This window comes from Ambystoma mexicanum, chromosome 8 (assembly GCF_040938575.1).
Source record: "Ambystoma mexicanum isolate Mex_15411 chromosome 8, UKY_AmexF1_1, whole genome shotgun sequence".
NCBI classification, from domain to species: Eukaryota; Metazoa; Chordata; class Amphibia; order Caudata; family Ambystomatidae; genus Ambystoma; species Ambystoma mexicanum.
The window spans coordinates 834,765,267-834,791,722 of record NC_090929.1 but is presented as its reverse complement, the minus strand read 5'-3'; the positions used below and the strand labels follow the sequence as shown (position 1 = coordinate 834,791,722).

The following is a 26,456-nucleotide window of genomic DNA, read 5'->3' as shown; positions in this document are numbered from 1 at the left end:
TCGGCCGTCGCAGGAGGTCCTCGGGGACTGCGCATCGACGTCATCGACGCAGGACGCAGACGCCAAAGATTTTCCGAAGCAGCACAGCTGTGGACATTACCTGTCATAGATATGGAATACGTCGTTGGACCATCCCATCGAAAGAACGTTACCAGGTAAGAAAGTAACTTGTTCTTCTGAAAAACTACCTTTACAAAATCGTCTATCTTTGGATCCGTGCATCCTAGGAACGTACTTTTATGGTAAAGCTAAGGTTCCCAGCTTTCCAACAAGCTCTGGATCGACTTGCTACTCCTTATAGCGACTCCGTAATTGCGCTCGACGCACTCGAAAAAAAGTGTTGCAATTTGACATTTTGCTTCATTTCAACCACGTGTAGAAAGATCTGTCCTTTGCTTCCATTACTGAAATCCGTTTTCAACCTGATAATTCCTCATTAATCATTGTTAGTGTGGACCTGAACTGATTTAAAGTATCTCTCACTCACCCTGAACCTCTAGAGGGAATTAAAATCAACTTTAGCATATTTCACTCCCTTGCAAATCACCTGAAAGTCTTTCGCCTGTGTTTCAAAATCATCCCTGGTGCTATAAGCTTGCTAGGAGGGAACTGAATTCGTATTGTACTGTGATTGTATTCCTGAAGACTATGGGCCTCATTACACGGTAGGCGGTAAAAAATGTGATTTACCGTCATGGCGCTATTAGCGTGTCCGCCATCGTAGGAGACCGCTAATAGCGTTCCATCACGAGTTAGCGGACACGCGCATAGGGCCATGCCGGTAAATGACCCTACCGCCATGGCGCAAAAGCACCTTACCGGCTCCGACCAAAGTGCTGATAGCACCTCCGCCCTCATGCTGCACGCTAATAGCGGTCACCGCTGTTAGCGGTCACTGCTATTAGCGGTCACCGTAAAACACCGGAACCGGAAATAGCGTCATCGCACCGGAACGGGAAAGAGCCCGGCGGCCATCTTTAAAAACACAATCCATTGCCATCCCCTGCACTCAGGACCTGCAGCAACACCACGACTGGCAAAACCACATCCCACAAGAACAAACAATGCCCAAGGCCCTAAAGAAAGCCGATGCGCGCCAGCGCAAAGAACGCTTCTCAAACGAGGAATTGAAAATGCTGGCAGACACCCTGGCTGCAAATGCAGACGTAGTGTTCGCTAGCGACATGCGGCGCCCGGCACTCCTGAGAAAAAAGGAAATCTGGGCTGAGGTGGCGCAGAAAGTCAGTGCGGTGGGCTCCACCCCCCGCACCGTAAAGGACGTGCGCAAGCGGTGGGATGATCTGCGCCTCCGTGTACGCAGCATTTTATCGGCCAACAGGAATCTGGCCATGGGCACAGGAGGCGGAGGTGGATCCCCGATGAAGATGCAGGAGTGGGAGGAGACATGTGCCAGCACCATTGGCATAGAATCCATCGAGGGAGTGGGCCGAATGGAGTGTGGTGTGGCAACAACGTCAGACGGAGGTGAGTGACCACGCAAAACACAGCAATGCTAAGCATGAGTCCCTCCCCCAAATGTGAAATGGGAATTAGCTAATGGATGGGGTCATCACACACACATGTACACAACCCTGCATATATGCCCTGCACATCCCCACACAACCACATGCATGCAGCACCTCACACACGTGTCACCCTGACACATGTCCGGATGACCCACCCATCTGGCCAACAACCTGCAGGCCCAAACTAGATGTCCAAATCCAAAGAACTGCAGCAACAACAACATATGCATGATGCACGTTGACCCATCACTGATGTTATCCCTGTCTTGCTCCCCCACAGGGTCACAATCTGACAGTGAGGAGCTGGACTCTGCAACGCAGGCCCCACCACCCAAAAAGCAGGCCAAGGGAAAGGATGCAGGCACCAGGCCCAGTACATTGAGGGGCACTGGGATATCTGGAGTGGCCCAGCGTTCAAAAGCCACACACGCAACGACCACACCAAGGGTCGAAATGCCATCCGACACTGTGGCAGCACCCCCACCACCCACCCCCACCACTCAGGAGCCAGTGCCAGAAGGCACGCCGTCCGCAGCCAATAGCTCAGTCGGGGAAGCAGCAGCCACGGCACCTATGAGTGATGTGGACGACCCATGTCCGACACCGGAAGGGCAGCGTACACCCAGCACCCAGCTGTCCCCACTCCACAGCCCATGCAACACATCCAATGGCAGCATCCATGAGGTGCATGCCGGTGATGCAATGGATGGGTCATTCAGTCCCGTGGCGAGCTCACCTGATGTCGGCCACATGCAGCAAGCTGCGCCGAGGAGTAACAGGGGCAGGGCCGCAGACGACACCATGAGCCTGATACGCCAGCGCCAGGAGGAGCTCAATGCCCTGGTTGCCCGGCAAGTGAGCGAGGCTGCCTCGACCAGGGAGGTGATCCGGGTGTTGTCAAGGGACATGAAAGCTGCCATGGACAGCAACACGACGCGCCTATGTGACGAGATGGCCGCTGTGAGGCAGGTCCTAACGCGCATTGCTGAGGCGATGGAGAGCATGCGTCACTCGCAGGGAGCAGATCAACCAGCCACCCCCTCGTCTACTAGCTCCGACCAGACAACCATCCTGCGCAGGTCCAGCCGGTCCTTGCGGCGGTCAGACTCACAACCCCCCAATGGTGGTAGTGGAGGAGGGAAGTAGGGCCAGCCTGTCCCTGTTGACACTTGGGAACTAATGCAGCACTGATGTGCACACCATGTTCGGTGGAGTTGTGGGGGGAGGGGGGTGAGGGTGTTTGGTGGAGTTGTGGGGGGAGGGGGGTGAGGGTGTTTGGGGGAGTTGTGGGGGGAGGGGGGTGAGGGTTGTTGGGGTGGAGGGTACATGCACATTTGAATGTCATAATGCTCAATACACACGTAATGGCATGGATAATCACATGACTGGACATTGATCATTGTGTATGTGTGCTTTATTGTTGAAGGGTGCTCTGTGTTTATGTCCTCCATACACCCCGTGCCCTGAGCTGAACACCAATTGCACCCTCCTAATCCATGTGCATCAGAAACAATGGTCTATCAGGTGCTGCCGCACAGCACGTCCCTCATGACCTGCAGCCCCCTCTCCTCCATCCTCATCCCCGTCATCATCCTCAGACGGTGGTCGCAGTTCTATGTCAGGGGGCATTGGCACATTCCGTCTGATACACATATTGTGAAGCATGACACATGCCATGGTGATCTTGGCCACCTTCTCATGCCCGTACAGGAGTGCCCCGCCCGACCTGCTGAGGCACCGGAAGCGTTCCTTCAATAGGCCGAATGTCTGCTCGATCACCACGCGGGTACGGGTGTGTGCATGATTGTGTAGTCCTTTTCGTGCCTGTTCTGTGGGTTCCGCACAGGGGTAAGGAGCCACCTCTTCAGGGGATAACCTGCATCACCTGCATGGGTGCAACAATGGGTATGTGTAAGTGTCTACATAATGTGGAGCGTGCACATATCACACAAACAAACATTGCATATTCAACGACATCCACAGATCCAAGCACGCATGGCAATCAGGGTAACTGCAATGTGGGAAGGTGAGGTGGTCCTTGCAAGTGGACATGCACCATGCATGCATACGGCAGGGATTGCCATGTCCCGCCTGAGTTTAAGTGATTTGTGTTTCCTGGCCCTGGCAACGTTAGTGCCACACTGCTAGTACACTGCCATTCCTTAGTTGATGTCCCCATGCTGTTTGATGGCAATTCTGTGGTGGGGTACGGGTGTGCCTCACCACAATGGCTACAGGGGATCCATTTGTATGCACTCATGTGCGCGGACCATTTCTGTTGTTGTTCAGCGTACATTTCAGTTGTGATTTTGATATGCATGTTGCTGATTTGTGTAATGGGGGGAATGGTGTGTTGTGCGGTGTGCATGTTGTTTGGAATGGCCTGTTTGGCGTAATGGATTGATATGTTTGTCGTGGCACTCACTTCCAGCATGTGGTTTTGTCTCTGGTCCATTGTGGGCTGCCTCACTGTACAGTGATGCAAATATGTATGTCCATTCTTCTCATGACACCAGTTCACGCCCAGTTGGAGTATGCATCTCCCCCCCCCCCATTCACGCCCAGTTGGAGTATGCATCTCCCCCCCCACTCACAATCCACATCACACTGACATGTGGTTGGCCTGCTACTCACCAAGTAGCCACGAACGTTGTCCAGCATGTCGCTCCATGTATCGTGGTATTGTCGAGTTCCGCAGGACCATTGCATCATGGGTTGAACCGGGGTATCGGGCACAGCAATGTGTGATGATCTTGTTGGAGTCACATACCATTTGGACGTTGATGGAGTGGTATAGCTTTCTGTTACGGTACACTGCCTCATTGGCATGTGGGACCACCAGTTCTACATGGGTACAGTCGATGGCCCCGATGCAACTTGGGATGCCTGCCAGTGAATGGAAGCCAACTTTGGTGTTGGAGATCTCCTGGGCAGTCCGTGGCATGTATATGTGTTGACTTGTGTGCTGCAGGAGGGCATCGAGCACCTGGTTCAGTGTGCGTGAGAATACTGGTTGTGATATGCCATGCATCTGACCTACCGTATGCTGGTAGGTGCCTGTGGCCAAGAAGTGGAGCACTGTTACCACCTTCAGTAGAGGGGGGATGGCAGTACGGATGTCAATGAGACTCACAATGTCGTTGTATATCATGTCTACTATGGTGGTGATGGTATCCCAGTCCAGACGGTACAGGGTGTGTATCTGCTCAGGGGTTAGGTTGACTGGACTGGCTCTGATCCTGGGAATTGGTGGCTGCCTCTGTGGTATCACTAGGTGCACTGGTGGTGCTTTCTGCGCCTGTCTTGCCCTCCTCCTCCTCCTCCTCCTCCTGCGTCTCCTCTGTGCTGCCTGTTGTTGTAGCTGCTGCACTGCAATCATGTCCTCTAGCCCATGTAATGCTGCTAGTATTGCATCCATCTTGGTGTGGGAATGGGTGTGGGGAGGGGTGTGGTGTGCTCTTTTGTGCCGCCAGTCTTCATTGCCTCCACCTGTGCTGATTTTGTCCACCTGTGGCAGGTGGGAACTCTGCTGTGCTCTTTTAACGTGTGGTTCGCGATGCCGGTATTAGCGCCTTGCCGGTAAGGGTTCTTTGGGTCTACTACATGCCGGTATTGCCATGTACGCATGGCTCGTGATGCCGTGATATTAGCGCTATGCCGCTATTTCCGGTCTGAGGGGGCGCGCGCTCACGGACTTGCCGCTAATAGTGCCACCGTACTTGGCGGTGCCGCTAATAGCGGTATGTCCGTGTCGTGATTGGGGAGGGGATTTACCGATACCGGTAATCCCTTACCGGTAACGGTATGTCCCTACCGCCTACCGTGTAATGAGGCCCTATGTGTGTTACTTCCATCTCCTTACATTGCATAGGGGGGGAGTGAATTGTCAGAGAAAAAGTGATCATATTATCTTTTGCTGAAATCATATCAAGTTTATTTCTGTACTGCCTTTTATTCATCTTTGCATCTCCTTGAAACCATAAAGCATTCTCGGCTACCTTATCCTCTATACTACTCCTAAGTAATTAAACCAATGTGCTAGTATAACATCATCCATTGTTGATCACTGTCATATGTCTAAGTGTGATATCAAATATTAATTTATTATAAAAGTGTGATATATATCTATTGTTTAATTTTTCAAATAAACCTTTTTAATTTGCAAAACAAACCTATTTCTTGGCTCAGTGGGGTTAGGGGGATTCTAAGAGAGGGGCGTTATACAAGGGTTCATCATCCAGATTATAACTTGTCATAAAAATATATAAATAAGGGCTTCCCCTTAGCAATCCCAGACAAGGCACTGACTTAGTGGGAATGCTTGATTGGAGTCATTAACAATTCCTAACCGTTAATTACTAGAAACGTGACCATAAATCAGTATTTAAAGCCAGTGGTTTCCATATTGGTATGCATGGGGGTGGTGGACACACACACACACCCACACACCTCCCCCTCCCCCCACCTGATGGACATGGATACTAACTAAAATGAAATGTACAAATCGTCACACAAGCATTTGCCCTGTCTTTTATTGCCAGCAAAACAACCTGGAAATAGGCACCCCATATATGGATAATTGCAAGTGGACAGATAACATGACCGGCTGATAGTACTGCAGGGCAGGTTGCGCTTGGATAAATAATTGACAAATCCACCTCGATGCCTACCAATGGCACATGATCAATGCGCTTATTGAGAAGATGGAGGCATCTAAATACATCTCCACTCTTGACATAACTGAAGGTTACTTGCAAGTTCATTCAGCGTCCTGCAACAAGGTAAAAACTGCTTTTTCAACCCCTTATGCGCTTTTTCACTTCACGGTCCTCCCCTGGAGGACCTAATACTCAGAAACACCTGGGCCAACCACTTATATCATCTTTATGTCATCACAAGGACCCTTAGTAAAGGCGGTTTAAACGCCAATGCGTCAGATGTCATCTAGCCCAGAATGTGTTTATGTCCCTAGGGTTTACTTGAGCAATGGCCATATTCAGCCCCAGCAAAAGAAAGTGAAGGCTGTGTGAAATACCGCTACCTTAAAAAGGACCTTAAAGCCTTCTTGGGCCTGATTGAATATTGTAGAGAATTCTCCACTATAAACCCTCACGCTCCAAGAAGAGAAACTGAAGAACCACCCACCAGCCAAGATTGTATGGGGAATTGAAGAACAGCAAGCATTTGGAAAACTAAAGTGCCTTTGCAACAAGCCTCTTTTAAGGATGCCGGATTTTACAAAAACGTTTATTCTCCAAACTGATGCTTCTGAAGTAGGGCTGGGTGCAGTGTTATCGCAGATGTATGCCGGGCATGACTGTCTGATTCTCTACACTAGCTGAAAGCTATTCCTAAGAGAGCAAAACTATGCTACAAACACGTTAGACACAAGTGAGACACAATTTTTATTAACAGGGATGTTAGGACTCTGTTAGTACCTAAAAGGTCGACAATGTACTCTATTACTATCCACTGACTTTGCTAGAGCACAAGAAGGACACTAGCGCTTAGGTACTATGTTGGTTCCTAACCATACAACCCTTCAAATTTGATGTACAATCCAATGATGATCCATGGAGAAAGCGAAGGGGTATCTGGTGAGTTGTACCCACTCTGTCCTGATCCTGTTTCCTGAGAAAGATACGAGCAGAAAATAACCAATCTGGAAGCCTCAAAGATTCACAGACCAAAACACGTTAATACTAACAAACCCTGCTCTCACTGCCAAACTGCGAATGCAGACTGTTCATGAACCTGCTGCACATAGGTCAACTATGCAGCAGGCAAGCAGGTTGTGTTCCCAGATGCTGTGGGAAACCGAAGAGGAGCATGAAAAAGGAATAAAGTGCAAGCGTGCCTACCTTCGGGAATTTTCACCACGGGACACTGCAGAACACTTCACAGCCGCATAAAATATCCGGCAGATGTCCAAGATGTAGCTGGGTGCCGTGGTCACTTATAACACCTTGCAGTTCCTATTAAAACCATAGCAAGTTCAGAAGTCATGCCTCAGGCACTCACCCCTTTTTATCTTTTTCGGACAAGCAGCCTGACCTCTTGGGGGTGCGGGGGTTAGACTTTCTGCAGACACATCAGTTTCCAGGGATTCTGAGAATGACTGAGGAACTAGGATTTACCTTCGAGTTAGTATGGCCACCCACTTGAGATCTACCCACAAGGGGCGTATTCCCTTTTAGAGACAAAATTGTACCCACTAGACAGTAGCTTCTTGAGAGGCAGACAATGCCACTCAAAAGCCATGAGATTAGTTGCTCACCACATTGCCTATAACACCTTCTGCTTATTTTAATTATTTGATCAACAAAATAAATACAAGGCCAATTCCAAAAAGACCTTGGCAGAGGTGGTATTCAAGCCAAATTGTTGAGAATGCTCCTCATTCAGAGGGCCATTTCATACACAGTTGTCAGTCCAATGGTGGGTGAGTGAAGCCAGCCGATGCGCAGGTGAGCCTTAACACATACCCATGCATCACCATGCACTTATTTCTTCCAAAAGCTCGTACTTGGGAAGCACAGTTTCTGTCTAGCTCCACTCAATGGAGAGAGTGGAGACAGGCAAACAATGTCTTTTAGGCATATAAGGGGGGTAAAACAAATCAAGCAGAGGTTACCCAATGAGACAACAGTTGTTAGATCAGTGCAAAAGGTGAATAGTGTGTCGGCCAATATTACAACTGTTGGGCAACTACTGTAGCTAGTTAACATGTATTTTACAAGGAACAGAGGATTAAAGGGTCAAAACTTCATGCCTCATGGAAACTAAGTTTCTCGGTGGTTTCCACTGTGTTGTTAAAACAGGCTTCTATTGAGTGGCCATCAATATGGCTTGTTCTTAAATACCAAGCTAACATTTTTTCAAAGACACAAGGTAGCAGTTACAATCCAACTATATTGGAGAGCTGAGACCATGATGATCCAGCCACAAGATAGAGGAGGTAATAAAGATCAGGACAAATGAGAAATAGACTGTAATACTACTCTAACGACACGGGAGAGAGGAGGTAAAAGGATTTCATAATTGGGTGGATAGGAGATAAACATCTCATCTTGGGAGTGAGTAGGTGATCACAATTTCGAGATGGAAGCAAGAGAAGACAATAGCAATGCATCCACAAGAGAATGCAGAATGGATTCGCAACAAGAGATGGAGGAGGCATGTGGGAAGAGGAGACAATGGTCTGGCCATAAGAGAAAGAGAGGTGACTGCCATTCTTGTCATGAGGGTGAGACAGAGGTTTTGGGGGAAAGGGGAGAGAGCGAGAGTGAGACAAATCCTTTATTTGTGCTTCAAATTAGTATTTAAAGCACAGAGTCGGCGGTTTTTCATTGGAAACGATCTGAGCAGTACGGAATCACTGCTTGTATGAAAACATTGTTTGTTTGAGTGGTTTCACTTTCACAGAGGTTGGTGAGGGGAGGATCTGTGGGGGTAAGAGCACTGAGGGCTACTCAGCATCAAAGCAGCAGCGGCTGTCCTAAGGAATGGCAGAAAGCACTTGGCACCCTTGCCTTTTCAGTACTGCACCTATAGATAGACACATACTGTACATGCCTTTGTGGGGAGAAATTCTTTCCCAGCCTCACACGGGTAAATACAGGACTCTCTTTGAACTCACTCACACCTACTTCCTCGTACCATCACCAGGCTGGATGCCTGATGATGCAAAACGGAGCCAGATTTAAACTTCTACTCCTGGTTCACAAATCTATATTATAATGCACCAATGTATCCATCCAACTCTAGAAGTCTTCTTGTAATCTCTGTTCTGCCTCCTCGACTACCCTTGTGGCACCTCACCCTCCCTATTTACTCTCTCGCTTACACTCTTTCACTTCTTGCTCCACTTGCATGAAATTCTTTCCCCCGGACATCTGAGAAACAGTCCACACGGATTTGTTCAAAACAAAAATAAAAAGCCTACCTCCTTGTATCTGTTAGCCCCTTAATTTACCTGTCATCTGCCTTCTAGCTTACCTGTTCCCTTGCCTCTAACTTGCCTCTGTCCCTCACTTTCTCTGCTACCCCTCTAGCACTTCATCCATCATGATCACACCCTTAACACAGGTGGCCGTACCACCTACCTGCACTTAAAAATGTCTAATGTTGATTGTCCATAATTTTTGTACGCCACCCATGTATTTTCCCCAGTGATAGTTCAATTTACTTCCCTCCACAACTTGGTCAGAATGTAACTCCACAACTTGCTCAGAAGGTCACTCGAAGTCACCCGATTGTTAGGAGCTCACTTGTTCCTGATTGCTTATCTGTTGTACATTCTTTTGGGATCAAAAGGGCATTGTTCCTTCTTGTATATAAATAAATAACAGAGGATGTTTGTAGCCATTATCACAGCCTTCACCTTGCCCGTCTGCCATCATGGGTCCCACTTGTCCTTTCCTACCCCTCTCAAAAGCTGCCTGTGCAAGTCCTTGCTCTCCTGTTCCCTCAGCATATGAATTGCAAGCTTGAAAAACATGTGGTAAGTTTTCTGAATCCTCAGCATGTGCAGATCTTAGTTTGTGGGGAAGATGCATCATTGTTTCTCTGGCAAGGTAACGCTCTGTTTGGAGATAATGAATCGGTAAATGTATATCAACATGTGTTAACCCTTGGTCATGAACCTTTAATCTTGCGACAGTGTATTATGCATGGGTCAGTGGAGCTGACACAGTATCTCGTCAGGGCTTTGAAATGACTTCCCTGATTCTGATGATTAAATTTAAAGTATCGGGGCAAATGCTACTAATGACGCAAGAGTGAAAAAAATAAGAGGTTAGTTTTTCCTCACTAGGACTTTGGGTCTCACATTTGGGGAGGTTGCCCAGACTGGGGATCTCTGTGACTGTCCTGCCACTGTCTGATATCAAGGGAAGGTGACCAGGGGATCCTCCCCATTCTTCCTTGAGTCACCCCCTTGGTGGTCCAAAGACACATGTAGGGTTCCTGGATACAGATCCCTTTTGTAGAGATAAATAGGTTCAAAATGTTCATGGTGCCATTAATTGTAATATCTATATGATGTACGGTATACTATTCCTTTCTAGTCTTCAATTCTCAAAACATGGCATGATTACATTATTAAGAGAATTCCATGCAGGTAATTTCAAATGTTGATTAACAGAGATGTGCCCTTTCGGTTCATGAAGGCCAGGTGGCAGATGCAAACGACCAGAAAATTAAGTTGTAGTGTAAGTCTTTTATTGGAAGACACAATGATGAGGCAAATAATACACTGGGTCTTCCTGGACCAATGAAAGCACAACTCAATGTCTGGCAAATCAGGAAAGTCCAGTTCATTGCCTTTCTCCTCTATATGCTTAGTCCTCTGGATGAGATACTTAGCGGCAGGTTTCCTGGGTTCTTGCATACCCTTGGTACCTACTGTTATGTTATTGTGCATTTGTATAGCGCCTTTTACCATTGGTATGATTCCAAATTGCTGTGGGTTGGATACCCTCTTGGACCGTAGTCCAGGTCAGTGAGAGAGTAATGTTGTAAAATGTGCTTGGGTGCACTCAGTATGTGTACAGCCAGGGCAGATTAAGTGGTGTGTAGCTGCATTCTGGTGCTAGGCACGGTGCGGTGGTTGTGTGAGATCAGTAGAATGGTGGTCTCTTCCAGGTCCAGAGCAGGCTTGCTGCTGTGCTCCTTTGTGAGGATACTCTAGTTAGTTCTATCAGGCACAAGTAGCATTGGAACTTGCGTAGATTGGAGAGGTGGAGCCTGGAGTTCTGTCTTGCCGCAGCGTCCCAGAGCCCTCTCCTTCTCTGGGTGTGTCTGAGAGCCCACTGGCTTCCAAAGTCTCCACTACTTTGACATTTCTGTCCGGGACTGGTGGCTCCTCGCACCTCTTTCACATGCATTGAGCCGAGCTGGCCGCCTCGTTCCTACTTAGTCTTGCTTGGGGGTTTGTTCCTTCAGTCTCTAAACTCTACCGACAAGCCACTACCTCTACTCCTTCCTTCAAACTTCCAGTCTACAGCATCCTCACGCTCTTGTCTAATTTTTGCTTCTTCCTCCCTCTTCAGTGTCTTTCTTCAATCTCCTGTTACCACCTCACCCAGATGTAACCTCCACTGTCACCCTTTATCCACTTCCTCCTACTGCCACCTACTCTTCCAGGCCCTGACCTCCTTCTCCATATATAACCTCTGCTCTCACCACCACCACCACCACCTCCTCCTCCACTCCTGGCTTGTTCTCCTCTTCTCTCCTCCACAGTTTTTGCCATGCTTTTAAACTTCTCTGAACACAGACCGCAACTTCCTCCAGCCCACAAGCTGGCTCTGGCCTAACAGGCTTTTATACCACTCCCTCCCATTGGGCAGGCCTCAGTGAGGGGCTGGCCCTGTGGAATTTAGGTCTTTGAGGGCTAGAATTAAATAAATGTCCTCCATCCTTGTGGGCCAGAATGAGGATGTTGGAGCAGGCACAAGGCTGTATTAGCTGTGGTAATTATTTTGTTTTTTTCTCTGGTTATTAAAGGGGTAGTCCAGCTAAAAATTGTATTTAAAAAATAGATGGGCATCATTAAAAACAAAAAATACTAGCACTTTTTTTTTTAAACTTCCTATGTAACATTTTTAGCTATTCAAGCTCATTCTTCGCAAAAGCAAACACATGGGTGCATCCATTTTGTGAAATGGATGCCCGCCTGTGCTGGCTTTTGCTTTTGCGGCACTAATGAAGGAAAAGCCAGCCAGCTGTAGTAAACAAAAGCTACCGCTGGGTGGCTTTTCCTTCATTGGTGCTGTACGTGGAGGACGGGGACCGGAGACCAGAGCAGGAAAGCTGCAGCTGAATCTCGGTAAGTGCTATTTAAAAAAAAAAAAATAAATAAGCACTAGCTGCGTTTTTTTCCCTAAGTTTTCCGGGCTGGAGGAGACCAGAAAACTTAGAAATAAAACCGCAGCTTTAAAAACGTATTTATGTTTGCGGTCGCTTTTGAAGCTACCGCACACATAAATACAACGTTATTGTGTTTGAAAACGCTGCGGTTTTTCTTTCCAAGTTTCTCAGGCTCCTCCGGCTCGGAAGGAGCCTGAGAAACTCGGAAAGAAAAACCGCAGCGTTTTCAAACACAACCGCGTTGTGTTTCTGCCTGCTGTGGCTATCACTTTGGGTCTCCGGTGCTCCCACAGGGGAGCACCGGAGACCCAAAGTGAAAGCCAAGGCAGGCAGATACACAACACGGTTGTGTTTACATGCCACAGTGTTTCTGCCTACAGCTGATTTCCCATTTGGGGCTCTCGGGCTCCCCACGGGGGGCCCGAGAGCCCCAAATGGGAAATGCTAAATGCTGCAGTGTTTCTGCCTAAATCTGCTTTCCCATTTGGAGCTCTCAGGCTCCCCGTGGGGAGCCCGAGAGCCCCAAATGGGAAATCAGATTTAGGCAGAAACACAACCGCGTTGGTTTTCTGCCTGCCTTGGCTTTCACTTTGAGTCTCCGGTGCTCCCCTTAGGGAGCACCGGAGAGCCAAAGTGATAGCCACAGCAGGCAGAAACACAACGCGGTTGTGTTTGAAAACGCTGCAGTTTTTCTTTCCGAGTTTCTCAGGCTCCTCCGAGCCGTAGGAGCCTGAGAAACTTGGAAAGAAAAACCGCAGCATTTTCAAACACAATAACGTTGTATTTATGTGTGCGTTAGCTTCAAAAGCGACCGCAAACATAAATACAACTTTTTTAAAGCTGCGGTTTCATTTCTAAGTTTTCCGGGCTCCTCCAGCCCGGAAAACTTAGAAATAAAACGCAGCTAGTGCTTATTTTTTAAAAAAAAATAAATGGCACTTACCGAGATTCAGCTGCAGCTTTCCTGCTCTGGTCTCCGGTCCCCGTCCTCCGCGTACAGCACCAATGAAGGAAAATCCACCCAGCGGTAGCTTTTGTTTACTACAGCTGGCTGGCTTTTCCTTCATTAGTGCCGCAAAAGCCAGCACAGGCGGGCATCCATTTCACAAAATGGATGCACCCATGTGCTTGCTTTTGCGAATTTTGAGCTTGAATAGCTCAAAATTTTACATAGGAAGTTTAAAAAAAAGTGCTAGTATTTTTTTTTTTAATGTTGCTTATCTATTTTTTAAATACATTTTTTAGCTGGACTACCCCTTTAACTAGTATAGTGGGAAGGTGTAATCAGGACGTTTTAGTGTGGACTGTAAATACTTGGATTCCTGAGCACTCTGGGTTTGTCCCTTAATATGTTTTTGATTATTTCTCAGAGGTTCCATGTATCTCTCCATTTTTTTGCAGGCCAGCAGCCTAAGTGGGTGGGTCTGGAGTAGACGTGGGTAGGTTTGCAAACTGGGACATGGTGAGCGGTTTCCTGAACACGTGGTTCCATGTGGGCCACGGGCAGACGAGTGACCCTGTGGAAGGCTGCAATTCTCACAAATGTTTTCAGGCCTGTCTGGGACTTTTGTGGTGTTGACTGGTAGGAGGGCTCTTCTAGTATTCACCATCCTTAGGGGAGAGGTTTATTTGGTATCACAGAGACTGTCTCCTGTGGTCGGACAGTTGGATAGTGCCTCGGGGATCCTCCCCATTCCGCCCCCACGTCCTTTAGCCGCTGGCTTATGCACATACTCGGCCCCCAATGTCACTGTGCCATCTCTATGCATAGCCAAGCAGGGGACTACGTTGACATAAATGCAGAAATTGTTCATCTAGATCATTTCAAATGTTTTTTTTTCTTTCTTCCGGTTTCAAATATATTTTAGAAGGTTGATCCTGAGCATCCTGCAGGCATTAATTACTTTTATTCATGTAATTGCTGTAGAAATAGAGGTAGGACGGTGTGTTTCTTAGTTATCAAAAATGACTGCACTTCTCATTTGAGAATATCCTATTAGTTGAGTTTACTATGCTGTTCCATCCACCTTACTTAATTTCTTAATTTATTATTAGCTATCACGACTCGAGGCCGACTTGCCAGGTTTGTAACGGTGGGGCAATTGATGATGGCTTACGGATCTGTTTTCTTACAGGTCAAAGAGTCAGTAACCTGAATGAATTGAGCATGAACAAAGCCGAGGAGAAAATTGAAGTGAAGCTAGACAAGAGTCCAGATGTTGTCATCGCAGAGTTAGTGATCAGTTGCACTGGGATCAAGATCAACTCTGTTGGATATAGTGGTGCCTTCAGTAAGTAGTCCGCATGTACAGCAGAAACAGATCCAATTTTAATCACCTTTAATCCAAATTGAGGGAAATTGTGCACATGTCTAGAATGTTGTGGAGGTATTCTCTTGATGACTCAGAATTATTGTATGTTAATGGGTATGAATGCTTGTTTAATCAGGAGATTTTGAAGTACCAGTGTACTAGCATTGGCTTGGTGACTAGACAATGTGGCAAAAAGTACACGTCCAGTAACATACCTCACATTCTTTCATTCCTAACCATTAATTTCTAGAAACATATACACACACATACACCATTAAGTGCACGCTGTCAGGTGGAAATGGATACTAACACACATTACTTACATAGACTGTCTCTTGGGTTGGCGCTCAGGAAAGACATCAGCATTTCTGGACCCTCCCTTTGGGAAAACAGGGATCTGGTCAGGCACATCAGTCATGTATAGCCACTAGCATTAATCCCTCGATTTGGCTCTCCTTGCAATGATCCCAGCATCTGTCTCTGGTTCCCTGGTTTCCTTCAGCACTCATCAGCAGTTCCACCCCAGGTAGTTTCAGTTAGTCTTCCATGCACGATTACATTCTACAACCCTCTTTCAGTATACACTGTAAGGAACTCATGGTGGCAACAGTAAAGACAAATACAAGTGATCACGATTCAAGGGTGTTTATTTAAACCGTATTCAGGTTGGAAAACGCCTAATCTAAATCTAAATCTAAGATGGGAGCAAGCTTCGACCATCAAATGAAAAATAAGGCAGTCCTTGTGGCGTCTTGTCAAAATTAAGGGCCTATACTAAGAAAAACCTTTTGCCAATCCTTACAAATAATAAGTCAGGATGTGATTGCCAGGGGTCTCCCTTCCCTAAGTTTTGAGCACGGGACAAGGCGGGTCTCCTGAGCACAACACACACTCGAGCTCTCCCAGCACGAGCCGACAGGTTTGTACCAGCTTTCAGGTTCTTCGATGGTTATCTCTTTTCAATAAAAGTCTCTTGCCTTTGAAGACCTGATGACTTTCAATTAACAAAATAAGTTTGTTTCCTTGTAGCACTTAGGTTGATGATCTCTCACCCCTGGGTCCCCCTCTTCCGGACCCCGACCCCTCTATAATCTCAGCCTCCCTTTGCTGGGTTCACTATGGGTTTCCTAGCATTCACAAATCTTAATGTCTTTTTAAACAGTTCTCTCTGGACATCCCTCTACCGAGTTCACTTTTGTCAACACACTGTTTCTTGTGACTTTATTAGCATCCATCCGTCGGGTTCACTCTTGCCACTTTACAATTCCTTTTCCTTTATCTTGATGTGGGATTCACTTCCCTTGCGTTTCAATGGTTTGTCGAACAAAGACTTTCGACTGTACAGGGATTTGGCTCCACCCCTGTATGACCACTTTGACCTGTCTTGGCAGCTCTCCTACGGCCTTCTGGTATTTGCAGTTTCAATCAACACAGGATCAACCAGAGTCTCTGGAGTGAGCACCCATGTGGTGCCTCTCCCCTTTGCAGCTGGTCTTCCCTCAACAATTCACAGTTCTTTGAACTTTGCCAGTTGGCGACTTTCATTCAACACAGCTCGGTTTCTTTATCGGTTCTCCCCTCGACTCACCGGCTGTGATGAACCGCTTGGCCTTCTTTGTATCTGGGGTCAAGGCTGGTAAACGGTAGCAGGAGTCTCCCTCGGTCCTGCATATCAGCATAGGCATGCTCTGTGTACCGTTAACATCTGCTGCAACACACTTGAGCTATGGTTCGCTGTCTTACGATTCCTCCTACAGAGGTCTCGCGTCACTGGCTTGGACAGGGCAAGGTCGCCTCTCTTCTTGTCACCCGCTCGGTTTGTGCAGTCTTTCTCCTCCTCTTGAAATGCTGTGCCTCATAGCTGTCTCGTCGTGCAGTCTGCCTTGCTCGTACTTTGCTCTTGTGTTCCACCTTTTATCTCAGTGGGGAAGGGAAAGGGACATCAGGTGTGTGTGGTTCTGGTGAATTGCCTGGCCCTTGCATTGGGACATGTCGGGTAAACTGCTCTGGTGTTAGTCCGTTGTCTTTCGTGTTGTGCAAAAAGTGTTCGTGTAGGAAAATGGGAGGGGGGCAGTTATTTTGAATGTCCTACATGGTAGGATGGGGAAAAGGTGTTGAAAGAAGGGAGATACCACGTCTCACCCGTCAGTGTTCCACTCCCACTCCCCGAGGACTCCCCATCCAGGTGATCCTCCCTCACTGGTCCACCCCCCCAGGAACTGGATCCAATAGTGATGACAGTGTCCTGGCCACCTGGATGACAGATCCCGGGGGACTAGCTAGGGGGAACCCTTCAGGTTTCTCACATCACCCAGATGATTTTTAGGCCGTTCTCCCATTTCTCCCATTGTGACATCTCAAAACTACTCTTCTAAAATATTAAAATTAGGAGGTGCTAGCTTATTGACCCTGAATTTTGATTGGACCCTTACGGTCCTCTCCAGCCCTGTTTGGAAGCGGGGACGATTGTCCCAGGCCCCCAAGAGGTTTAGAATGCATCAGAGGCCTAAGAGAGTGTTATAGATGCCAGGGAAGCTAATAGGGCCCAGGGGGGTGTTGTAAGAAGCAGCATTATGGGTATGTTAGAATGTACGTGAGTGTAGATTGCACTAGGCAAACGACAGCTTAGCAAATAGCAGCCATCTTGAAATTGAGGCCTGGGGCTGCGCTGCAGCCTGGACTCTAGGCCTGGGCCCAGAACATAGAGATGCGTGTGCAAACGCAGGGTCGGGTTGCAGCCTGGGCAGCAATGAGAAAGACCAAATCCGCTGAGACTCCTTAATCCCTAATTGTCTCATAATATTAGCATTTGTATCTCGGAAGGAATGCGCCCTGCAAGGCCATGAGGGGGCTGAGAGCTCCCTGTGTAACGCTATCCCACGAGAAGGAGGGCACAAGCCTCCGACCTTCACCAGTCAGTTTTAGTGCCCAGATGCCCCTGTCTCAAGACCCCAGCATTCCAGTGTACCGGTCAATCCCAGACCACTGACCATAAAACTGTTAGTGAGCCACTTCATCAGAAAGATCATAGCCGAAAGAGTTCACCCCACCTGGGGTCCCTGTGATTTGTGCTGCAAGGTGCCTTGCAGGCAAAGTAACACATTTAAGCCTGGGAGTCGGAAGAACTGGAACGGCGCCGACGCCTCTGGGATCGAGCAGGTGTTTAGAGCTAGTATGACCTTGAAAGCAGCCTCTGCGCCCATGTCTGCATTACCAGGTGCACATTAGGGCAGAGATAGGGGATGTGCTGAATTGTTTCATAATTGGGAATTAGGAGCCCTGATCTTCATGACGTACGAAGACTGGTCCCACGTCGAAGAAGGATAGGCGAAGCTCTGACCAATAGCTTGGCATCCCCTATGGAGCAGGCCGCCTATGTATAGGGTTGCACCAACCAACAATGTGGATTTGTAACCTATGTGATGTACGTCAGCTGTGACACTTTTTACCTTTAAACCCTAATAGTTGTACTGATTTCTCCAGAGCGCTCTGTGGCAGCAGAGTTCTTTGCTATCACATACTTTTTTAAATGAGACTAAACCTTGTTCTGCTTGCGAGAGGTGTGCTGGGCCTTTTTCCCTAGTGGGTTGTATGTTTTCTGGTGTGAGCGTTGAGGGGCTTCTCTACATTTTTTGTGATGCCAGATTTTCTGCAAAGATGGGAGGGGAGGCTTCTAGGCTGCACATCAGGAGGGGCTGCGCCCACCGACAGCGACCATCCTAAGCACGCAACTCATTGTGGTGTACAGGAGCCTTTTTCACAGAATTCCTGTCTGCTCTTTTGAGCGGGGCGCAGCTCTGAGGAAGGTGCAGGCAGTTATTGGGACCCTTTGACGGAGGAGCATGGGTAAACGCGCAGATTTAAATACACCTCTTACAAGCAACAACAAAGAGGGTTGACGCGAAGTGAGCAGTGGGGTAAGAGGGATGGCGGTATGTGGATTTTGTGTGAAGAAGAGGGAGTGAGACTGTGTGATAGATTGGTGTATATTGGAATTGGATAGTGTGTGAAGGCCATGTTTTTTGTTGTAAGTATATGAGAAGAGAAACTGAGAAGTGGGAACCTTTCCGAGCGAGGGAAGAAGATGGCGCCACATATTCAATTGTGGTAAACATAGGGGCTCTGTATAATTAGTGAGCTCGGATTCCAGTGCCCAATATATCCTGGGTGGGGGATTAAGAAATGATGGTTCATATTTTGGTTTGTTATTTTAGTTTGTAGTTTTAGTGCTTTAAGATTTTTAGTGTGTAGCAAACGGGGGCCAAGGGTGGGCCCGGTGGAAGAAGTGAGGTGTATAGTGGATGTGAGGATTGGAAGCGTGCGTGCAAGCGTGTGAGTGTGTTGGGAGTGCTGGTAAGGGGCGACAGGAGAACATGAAGTGTATAAGGGTTTGAAATGTTTTTAATTTAAAAGCTGTCAACATGGGGGGGAATGACTTGGAGTACATGTGTAGTGCATTGCCATTGTATAAGGGTAAGATGGAGAAATATAGTGTTTAGGGGCTTCTCTACACCCCCAAGGCCCAGCCTCTCTTTGGGGATTTGCTCCCTGAGTTATAAAACAGACTATGAGAGTGATGAATCCACCCCGTGGATTTTTTATTTTACCCATGTCAATTGTTGCACTAGAAAAATCCTACATGGCAAAAAGCTTTATTGTACACCTGCAACTAACAATATATCTATACATATGTATATATTTCTGGGGTCCTCTCATCATGCTGCATTTGATGCATGGCCAATTTCAGCACAAGGCTGCACGTCCAAAGGACACTTTTTTGAACTTTACTCAAAAATTATAACCGTTATCAACCTGTACTTTTCTAGGCTGATATCTAAATTAATAAGCTACCACCTCCCCGACTTCTGGAGATTTTTCAGGGAGCTAGGAACACATTTTAGGTTGTAACTTGGGTTCTAAAGGTCGAATTTTGATGGAAGGTGTGGCAACAGAACAGCCTTGGGATAAGCCTTAAAATTATAGTTACGTTATTTTTCTGTAAAGTCATCAGCCTTTCTTCTGCCACAGCTAATGGGTGAACTGTTGCTTATCTTAGATGGCAGTCCCTCACAAATTCCTTCTTGGTCTCTGCTTGAGTGTTCTGAATAGAAACTGAGCCCTTCTCAGGAAATACACTTTTTGAACTGACATGATGCTTTCCGTTTACTTTTAATATAATTGCGTCTTGCCACCACTGTTCATTTTCCCATCATGATATGTTCGCATTTCTTGGGCAAGGGAAACTTTGACTTGATGTATTCTTTTCAAGCTGCAAAATGCACCCATTTCCATAATCGCAGTTTCTGTGTTTGCAAATGCCATGCTTTCCATGTAAAGTAAGCCTCAGTTCTTAAGCTTGGACAATTTCACGCAAGGGCCACTTAAGTAGTGTATTTCTCCTTCTTTAAAGACAGCATTCTGATATGTGTCAAATGCGAGTGAAACACTGCCTTTTTATCTGTCAGTTCACATCATGTCCTAGGTTCTGCGCTTTTTAGGCCCCGGTCAGCCAGCAGTGGGTTTTGCAAGTTCAGCATGTTTTAGGCCGAACATAACCAAATGCAGTTTCCTTTTTCTTGGGCAGAATATATCCCACAACACTCACTGGTAGTGTGGCAGTGCAGTTGAGCGTAGACTCAGGAGAAGGTAGGATTGGTGTGAAGTAAGGTAAACAAGAGAAAGGTCTGTTAAAAAAACATCCACACAGATGAGCAGAAAAATGTTATTTATTAATCACAGGCCATCATTTAAATCAACACACTTCTGGTAAATTAAGTCACCATTAAACACATATACACCACTGTTTGGATATATAAACTTTGATTAAATACCACTTTAGATTATAACACAGTTTAGTGAATAGCTAAATTGGGGGTGGGGGGAGGTTTAAGAACCGGTTTTTCATTCATTGTGAAATAGTTTATTCGGATCAAATCCATGAACCAATACAACTCCACAAAAATGCAGTCAAATAAAAAGAAATGACAATTTACATGCACAGTATAAAAAGCATGGTCCAGACTAATAACATAAAATTCATACAAATATATTAAAATCAATCAACAATATAAAACCTTGGATTAACATTTGATGAAAGACTAATTTATGTTAAGACGTCCACAGTGCATTTTCTTCTATTCCTCAAATATTCTGGCAGACCCCAAGCAACAATCGGAGGTTCAGCTCGCAATAAAAACATACAATATCCTTTAACATTAACATGTGCTCGACGGCACTGTGTAAAATTGGCTTCTCTTATGAGTGGAAGAATGGTTTGTTTCCTAATATCATGATAGCATGGGCAAAATAAGACAAAATGTACAAGGTCTTCCTTCACAGCCCCACAGCCCGGGCAAACTGAGTTCTGCTCATGCCCCTGCCATTTCTTCGTAATGTCTCTCAGCAGCAGTAATTTAAAGTGTGCCCTGGTCCGTGCCCAACGATCAGCCCATTTATTGCTATATGTCCAATAGGGCAGAATAATGTCCAGTTTCATGAGGGGCAAATATCGCCTATTGGACTCAAGGGAAAGACCAAAGGATTCTTGTTTTGTAACAAGATCGCAGAAAGCCCTCTTGTACATTCTACACCCTGCTATTGCAAGAATATGAACCGGACAATGTAAAGTCGGTGCATTCACCTGTCTCACGGAATCTGAAATACATTTTAACCATGGTATTTTTTGCCCAGAAGAGCATTGCAACAGTGATCTGATAATTTCGTGTGTCATTGAAGCGCTTAAATTTGACCAGATTTCCAGCCAGTGCACAAATGGAGCTTAATAACCGTCAACGCCAATGTGGGTAATGCCCAATTCTACATGCACTCTGTAATTAGGGGCAGAACTAAGAAGAACCAACAATTTTTAAAAAATAAAAATTAAAAAAAATAGTTGTTCTCAATAACTTCAATGGCCGATGTGTTTTCAATCCCCCACTGTGCCGCCCCATAATTGATGACAGCTTTAGTTTGTGCACGATACACTTTCATAATTGGACCCACTGGTTGACCTTGACACATTTTCATAAATCTTCAGACTCTACCCCCCCCCACCAGAGCCTGCTTCATTTTAGTACTTTGTCTGCGGACATGGGCCATTCCCCTCCAGTTTTCCGTGAAGCAAATGCCTAGATAATCAGACTTGGTCACCCTGGGAACAATTGACGCCTTACTCATATTGATACACATTTTATTTTTCCCTCTCGCAGGGCTGCATGCCATCACTGCTGACATATGGTGTTTATTGACCCCTTAACTGCAAGTCTATGCAAAAAGGACGAGCATACTAATCCTTGGCACAAGGGGTTTTAACTCTGCCATAAAATCAGTGTATGCATTGATAAGCTTTTGGAGAGCTATCAGTGTCTGAGCAATGAGGACTGTCATCAGCATATGCAAGCAGAGGGAATGCTTTGGCGCACACCCAGGGATAGTCTGCTTTTGTCTTCAGCAGAGCTTTAAACAGGACGTTTATATAGAGGGTAAATAGGACTGGAGCTAGGACACAACCATGACGTACTCCAGTATCAACCTCAAAATGACCAGTACATTGGGCCTGTTCCCCAAAGCGGACACAAGCCCTACTGTCCTAATGAAGCAGTTGTAGGGCCTTTAATATCTCCGGGGGGGGGGGGCAGCCCATGGACCTTAGCACCCGCCATAGGGACGATCTGTCCACCTTGTCAAATGCGGTGTTCAGGTCCATAAAGGCTAAGTAAGTCAACTCCCTTTTGCCATAGACAGAAGAAGCCCCCACCAAATACAAATTAAGGGCCTGGTCCTGAGTCCCCAGACCAGGGCTAAAACCATATTGGAACTCATAGAGAACTTGGCTAGTTTGGATCCAATCCACAACATGTTGCAATATGACCCGACCAAAAACCTTGAAGGAGGTGTCCAGCAATGAAATTGGCCTATAAGCCCAAAGGGCTTCCGTGATCGGCCTTTTTAAAAAATGGGTGAATAATTGCAGTTTTCCAGTTCCCAAATAAGAATTAAAACAAGCTATCAACAGGGGGACCCACAAGTCCACTTCTCTTTTAAATAAATCTGCGGGGACCGCATCAGGTCCCGGGGCTCGATTATGTGACTGTTTAACTGTCATTTCCACCTCCTTCAAGGTGAGCCGTATCGTGGAGCAGCGGTCTTCATCCACATAGCTGCAGGCCTATCACCTATATAAAGATGCGAAGTGATCCAGCCAGGCTTTGGCTGCAACGTGATTCTCACTGTGTGTCTTGACTAGTTAATATTGCGTACCTCCCGCAACAAACTCGCAGAGTTTCTCAGAGACCCTTACGGAGACGGGCAGCAAAAGATATTCCCATGCTTTATTGTCCAACTAAACTTGTCTTTGTACCGCAGTCGCTTTATAATCAGCCCTTGCCTTAACCACGTCTCCCCTGGAGCTTTCCATGTTTCTCAAGGTTCTCAGTAGATTATTTTGCGCTGTCCTACATGACTCATTGAACCAGCTAACCAGCCTACTATTCTTTCGCTTGAACTCATACTGGATGGAATCAGTCAGAACCCTCCATAGGTCCTTAGACCAGGAAACAATCTGGTCAGGGGGCGGGGCTCTTGGCTTAGAATTGACAGAATTTGCTGCAAGTTAGATGTTACCACTTTCCATTGTACTGCTATAGGATCACACGTTGCCGATTTGATTCTACATTTGCAGTGTGGGTTCACTTCACATAGATCCAATTGCTGGAAGACAGGCCCGGTGACCCTGATAGAAACCTGTTTGAGGACCAGTTTAAGTGGGAAGTGATCACTTGACATTTCCTGTACAATGCTGAAATCTAATATTAAATTCCAGTGTTGTATGTGCATGCAGTCAATGGTCGATGAGCCATTTATGTTGATGAATGTTAATTTACCTGGCACATCAGACTGTATGCGTCCATTAAGAGAACGCATTCCTCGTTCCATTAACCACATGCCCACTTGTAGACCCCTTGAGCATACCCAAACATCAGTCATCTGCGGGTACAAGACCATGTAGGCATTATCCTCCCCAGGGTCAACAAGATCAGGTGGAATCCCATTCCCCATCTTGACATTATTGTCCCCTCCCAGGACCAGCACCGTGCAGTCATCCAGCTGATCAAAAATCGAATCATCCAGGAAGTCTTTAAAGACCCCAACAGAACTGTCTTCCAAAACATGCGGGCTATTATAAAAAATTACCAATAATAATGTACTCCCTGAATCAGACATTGCAGTGACATGTTGTATGCAGGTGGTGTGAGAGTCACTTGCCCTAATGTGATAGTTCAGAGATAATTTCAAAGGAGTCGTTAAGCCCCCATAACAAAACAACATCCTATTTTAGTCTTGCGTGCCAGGACGGAAAAAGAGACAAATCCATCTAACAGCACGGTTCCAAGACCCAAGTTTCCTGTAGAAGGATGATGCCATACAACTTCATGTGGGCCACGACATCCAATCTCTCCAATTTGGCTGTGGCCCCTGCTATATTCCAACTAAATAATTTTACAACATTCCCTTCAGGTATAATAGTGCATTCAGTGACCTGAGAGGAGAGTGCAGCAGTCCCCTGGAAGTCTGAGGATCTTTCGCTAGAGGCTTCTAGTCAGTCAAGTTCTTAGATTTCTGACAGGGACTCAAAGCAATTTGATGTAATCACAGCGCCACTCTTCATCCAAGCCCTCGTCCCCCTCATGCTCCCACCAGACTAACATCTGCCCATTGCCTGCCTCTCAACCACCTCCCAGTTCTCCCCCTGCAAACCAAGCCGGCAATGGTCCAAGTCTGCAGGAGCACCAATTTGCGGATATAATGCAGCCAATGGGACAACTTTGCTCCCCCTACTTGAATTAGGCCCACTATACCCATTGTAATCCAGGGCAGACACCAAGTAATTCAATGTTGCCGATGTTGCTGCTGTAACAAACGCACAGTCTCCTCCCAAGACTTGGCCATCTTACCAACCCACAACACTCTTCTGGCAATCAAAATGCCTTGAGGATTGATTTTCATACCTAATAAGTGTGTGTTAATACAGCGGGTAGTTGTATTCATTAGTGAGACAGTTGACTCCTCCACACCTTCCACTAGGGCTGGAATCCCAATGATGACCCCCAGAAGTGGAGCAGCCTCAGGTGGGAGATGAGTAATTACCTGGTTCGCCCAAGGTCTAGCCGGGCCTAAGTCTGGTAATGGTCTAATTGGGTTAGTAAGGGGGTGTGGTTCTGAAACCTTTATTTGCGACATTCCAGGGCAATGGGTGGAGATGGATGCCAGGTTTGTTGGCCTTAAGGACATTGCACTTCCCTGTGATTTAATCTGGCCCTCAATGACCGAGCCAGTGACCACACCCATATGAGTAACAACTTTGCTTCCCAATGTTAACTGCTTGACTGCCACAAGCTTGTTCTTAATCCCTCTAAGGTCATCTAAAATTGAGAGTGAGGTAATTAGGAATGCTTAAGTTGGGGAATGCTAACCAATACAGGGGCACATTTCCTGTGCAGGACACCCTCTAAAATGTTAGTCGCTGTCTTTGTGTCTTCAACACGGTCTTCTCCTTGCGAGTGCAGTGAACTACTGCTCTCATTCACCAACTGCATAGAATCCACTCTACTATAAGCCATAGCAGGCATTGGTGGATTATGCAACGGGTCTTCACAGACCCTAGATATGAGTCCCCTTTGGGCTGTATCAATAGCTCCCCCTTGATTACCCGAGTTATGTCTTAATGGGACTATTAGCGTGCCCTCCAAATCAGCTGTATGACTGGATGCTTCCTCAATAGCCCTTTCGGTATTTAGTATTGCGTTCCTCAATTTTCCCTGCCATCTGTTTTAAGGATTCATTCAGGGTGGGTTTCTGGAGGATAGTGGGACCACATGCTTTACCAGCATTCACACCCTTCTGGCCTTGCTTAGTTTTTTTTCGTGCTGCTTTCTACAGGCAGCTGGTCTCTTACTTTACATTTGGCCATAATAGCTGGAAATATAGAAACAAACCCGCTAGATTTTAGCAAGCAAGGTTATATCCGATTGTGCAAAAAGTGAAAACGTGTGCAATTATGCAGTGTGCTATGTATGCAGTGTGTGCAGAAAATGTGCAAGACAGCCATCCCTTTGGCCAAAAAGCTGCGACTGGAGACTGTGGACTTTGAACCTGAATAAAAATGCAGTTAACTGCAGCCAAATACAAAACCGTAACAATAACAATACAGATCTGAACTAAGAATTCAAGCTAGAAATTCATGCATTACACAAAGTTCCATAAATCCCATGGAAGCTCACAATTAAGAAGATACTAAATATATTGGACGTATGTTAAAAAAGATAAAAAAAAAATTAAAAAATCATCAATCCAATTTTACACAAAAAAAGAAAATGAAACCGTTATGAGCGCCAAGGGCACACCTGACTGGCTGAAAGATCTGCCTTATTCCGTCTCCCTCCCCCATGGCCACTCAAGGCTGAAAAGACGGCTGCCTGTGACCTTCCCAGTATCAGGATTATCCAGAAAGTAGAATATCGATCAACAAAGTCACAAAGCGGAATCACAAAGGATAAGCAGATGGAGTCCCCTTAGTCGAAAAAATACTGCCAAAGTCTTAAGCCCAAATTCTTCTCAACCGCTGGGCCACAGGACCGAGCCTGGCCAAGCCCAACAGCTCAAGGATACCTTTACTTGCCTCCAGTCAGAAGTGCCTTGCAGTTGATACAAGAAAGAGAGGGCAAAACGAATCCTCAGGAGAGCAACA

The 26,456-nt window shown here is 46.5% G+C and overlaps 1 protein-coding gene across 2 annotated transcripts in view; it reads left to right on the top strand.

The window, feature by feature from the left end:
- Positions 1 to 26,456, top strand: part of AIFM2 (AIF family member 2) — a 488,087-nt gene that overhangs the window by 334,518 nt on the left and 127,113 nt on the right. For both annotated transcript variants that reach the window (XM_069610711.1, XM_069610712.1), the window contains one exon: positions 14,534 to 14,689. In XM_069610711.1, the coding sequence (XP_069466812.1) occupies positions 14,534 to 14,689 (156 nt within the window). The remainder of the gene's footprint in view (positions 1 to 14,533; positions 14,690 to 26,456) is intronic.